Source organism: Austrofundulus limnaeus, unplaced genomic scaffold (assembly GCF_001266775.1).
Source record: "Austrofundulus limnaeus strain Quisiro unplaced genomic scaffold, Austrofundulus_limnaeus-1.0 Scaffold239, whole genome shotgun sequence".
In the NCBI taxonomy this organism is placed as follows: Eukaryota; Metazoa; Chordata; class Actinopteri; order Cyprinodontiformes; family Rivulidae; genus Austrofundulus; species Austrofundulus limnaeus.
In genome coordinates this window covers 97,680-99,993 of record NW_013952641.1, presented here as the reverse complement: position 1 = coordinate 99,993, position 2,314 = coordinate 97,680, and the positions used below count along the sequence as shown (strand labels likewise).

At 52.4% G+C, this 2,314-nt stretch overlaps 1 protein-coding gene across 1 annotated transcript in view; it reads right to left on the bottom strand.

Annotated features, from left to right (window-relative positions):
• pik3c2b (phosphatidylinositol-4-phosphate 3-kinase, catalytic subunit type 2 beta) overlaps window positions 1-2,314 on the bottom strand; it is a gene marked incomplete in the record, with an annotated part of 45,052 nt that overhangs the window by 14,739 nt on the left and 27,999 nt on the right. Inside the window, 8 exon segments of the mRNA XM_014020066.1 lie at window positions 472-608; window positions 741-870; window positions 939-1,031; window positions 1,192-1,299; window positions 1,374-1,554; window positions 1,634-1,728; window positions 1,795-1,888; window positions 1,976-2,164. Coding sequence (XP_013875520.1) covers window positions 472-608; window positions 741-870; window positions 939-1,031; window positions 1,192-1,299; window positions 1,374-1,554; window positions 1,634-1,728; window positions 1,795-1,888; window positions 1,976-2,164 — 1,027 coding nt within the window.

The window sequence follows — 2,314 nt, the reverse complement described above, 5'->3', positions numbered from 1 at the left end:
GGTCAGGTAGGTACCTGTGAGGTTAGTTTAGGGTCAGGTAGGTACCTGTGAGGTTAGTTTAGGGTCAGGTAGGTACCTGTGAGGTCAGTTTAGGGTCAGGTAGATACCTGTGAGGTTAGTTTAGGGTCAGAGAGGTTACCTGTGAGGTCAGTTTAGGGTCAGGTAGATACCTGTGAGGTTAGTTTAGGGTCAGAGAGGTTACCTGTGAGGTTAGTTTAGGGTCAGGTAGGTACCTGTGAGGTTAGTTTAGGGTCAGGTAGGTACCTGTGAGGTTAGTTTAGGGTCAGGTAGGTACCTGTGAGGTTAGTTTAGGGTCAGGTAGGTACCTGTGAGGTTAGTTTAGGGTCAGGTAGGTACCTGTGAGGTTAGTTTAGGGTCAGGTAGGTACCTGTGAGGTTAGTGTTAGGGTAAATGAATGGAAGTCAATGTAAAGTCCCCATAAGGACAGAAGAACAAACGTGTGTGTGTTACCTTGTCGTACTGCTCGTCTGTAGGGTTGTGTTTCTGCAGCCAGTCGGCCAGCGTTCGATCTTTGAACGATCCTGTGACTCCATGTTCCACCTGGATCTTCCTGAGCGTGTCAGCATGAGGAATCATCTCTACCATACCTGGGGACAGGTGAGACAGAACTAACAGTCTCACCTGAGAACAGCTACCTGTGCTACAGGTGTGTTCACCTGGTGTAAGTCTGTGACAGGCACTGTGTGCACCAGGTGGACACAGCTGAACAGGTGTCTCACCTCGTCCTCTGCCTGTGGAGAAACACTTGAAGATGACCATCCTCATGTCCAGACCTTCCTGGATCCAGATCTTGTTCATGATGCGGATCATCTGCAGGGTCAGCATGTCCTGCCGCAGGTCGTCTCCTGACTGGACACGGACAGAACCGTTAGTTCTGACAGGTCACCAAGTGTCACATGAGTGAGGACAGGTGTTACCTTGAAGATGACACTGATGTGGTCTCCCTGAGGGTCCAGGTTCTGAAAGGACAGCCTCAGAGGGACAGCGTTGGAGTTGAAGAAGGAACACAACTGAAACCAAAGAGATCCATCAAAGGATGAATGAAGTTACAGAACAAATTCAAAAAATCTGTGAGCTGTCACCAGGTTTCAACTAGAGTTCAGGTTGTGTTCTGGGTACCTGATAGGACAACCCTCAGATCAGGTCTGTGGGTGTCCAGGTGAGACTTACTTGGATGTTGATTCCTGCAACAAGCAGCGCCGGGTTCAGAGGAAGTCTGCAGCTGCTGTTCACGATGAAGAACTGCTTCATGTCCTCCAGACTGTCCCTGAGGACAGACTGCACAAACACAGTCAGGGTCAGTGTCTGCTGGACATTAGAGACCGTACAGTCCTGCTTCCACTCAAACCCACCTGCCTGATGGAGGGCGTGGCCTCCCGGACTCTCTGAGCCACCTTGGTGAGGATGGAGACGAGCCAGCACTGACGATCAAACTCGTCTCTCAGAGCCCGGCCAGCGCAGCAGAGCAGAGCGGCCAGCAGGTGCTGGTACCGAGCGCTGAACTGACTGTCCTGCAGGTTGTCCTTCAGCAGCCTGACAGGAGGACACAGGCAGGAAAACAGGTTGCTGCCGGTTCGTCCATTAAACAAACACAAGAAGAAGAACCAATCACCAGAAGAGGTAGTGAGCGATCCGAACGTCCCCGATGGCTCTCCGTAGGAGGAAGCGCACCAGAGAGCTGTCCAGGTAACACTCGTACTTCAGCGCCTGCGACACAGAGCACAGGAGGTTTTCAACAGTTCACCTGTGCTCCACTTCATCCTGCAGTCTCACCTGCACCAGCTGGGGCAGGAAGTCCAGCAGCTCTGGGTCAGAGATGGAGTCCATCCACTGGACCGCTGTCCTCCTCAGCTCCTGGTCCGGGAACCTGAGACACAGTTCACATGGTCTGACCTTTGACCTCCGACCCCCCGATCAAGCTGCTGCCCCCGAGACCTGAACAAGAGGAACCTACGAGGCGTGTAACAGTCCCAGAGCATCCAGGTGACTCAGACACGCCCACTGACGCAGCAGAGCGTAGATCTCAGGTAAACAAGCCCACTGCCAGCAGGGGGCGCTGGCGAGGACCAGAGGCAGCGCTGCGCTTTCTGACTGACAAAAAGCTTTCTTCTCCCACAGCAAACGTTTGTCGTCTGATGTCAGCCTGCCGAAAAACACAGGAAGTACAGGTGAAACACAGGAAGTACAGGTGAAACACATGGTAAATACAGGTGAAACACAGGAAGTACAGGTGAAACACAGGAAGTACAGGTGAAACACAGGAAGTACAGGTGAAACACAGGAAGTACAGGTG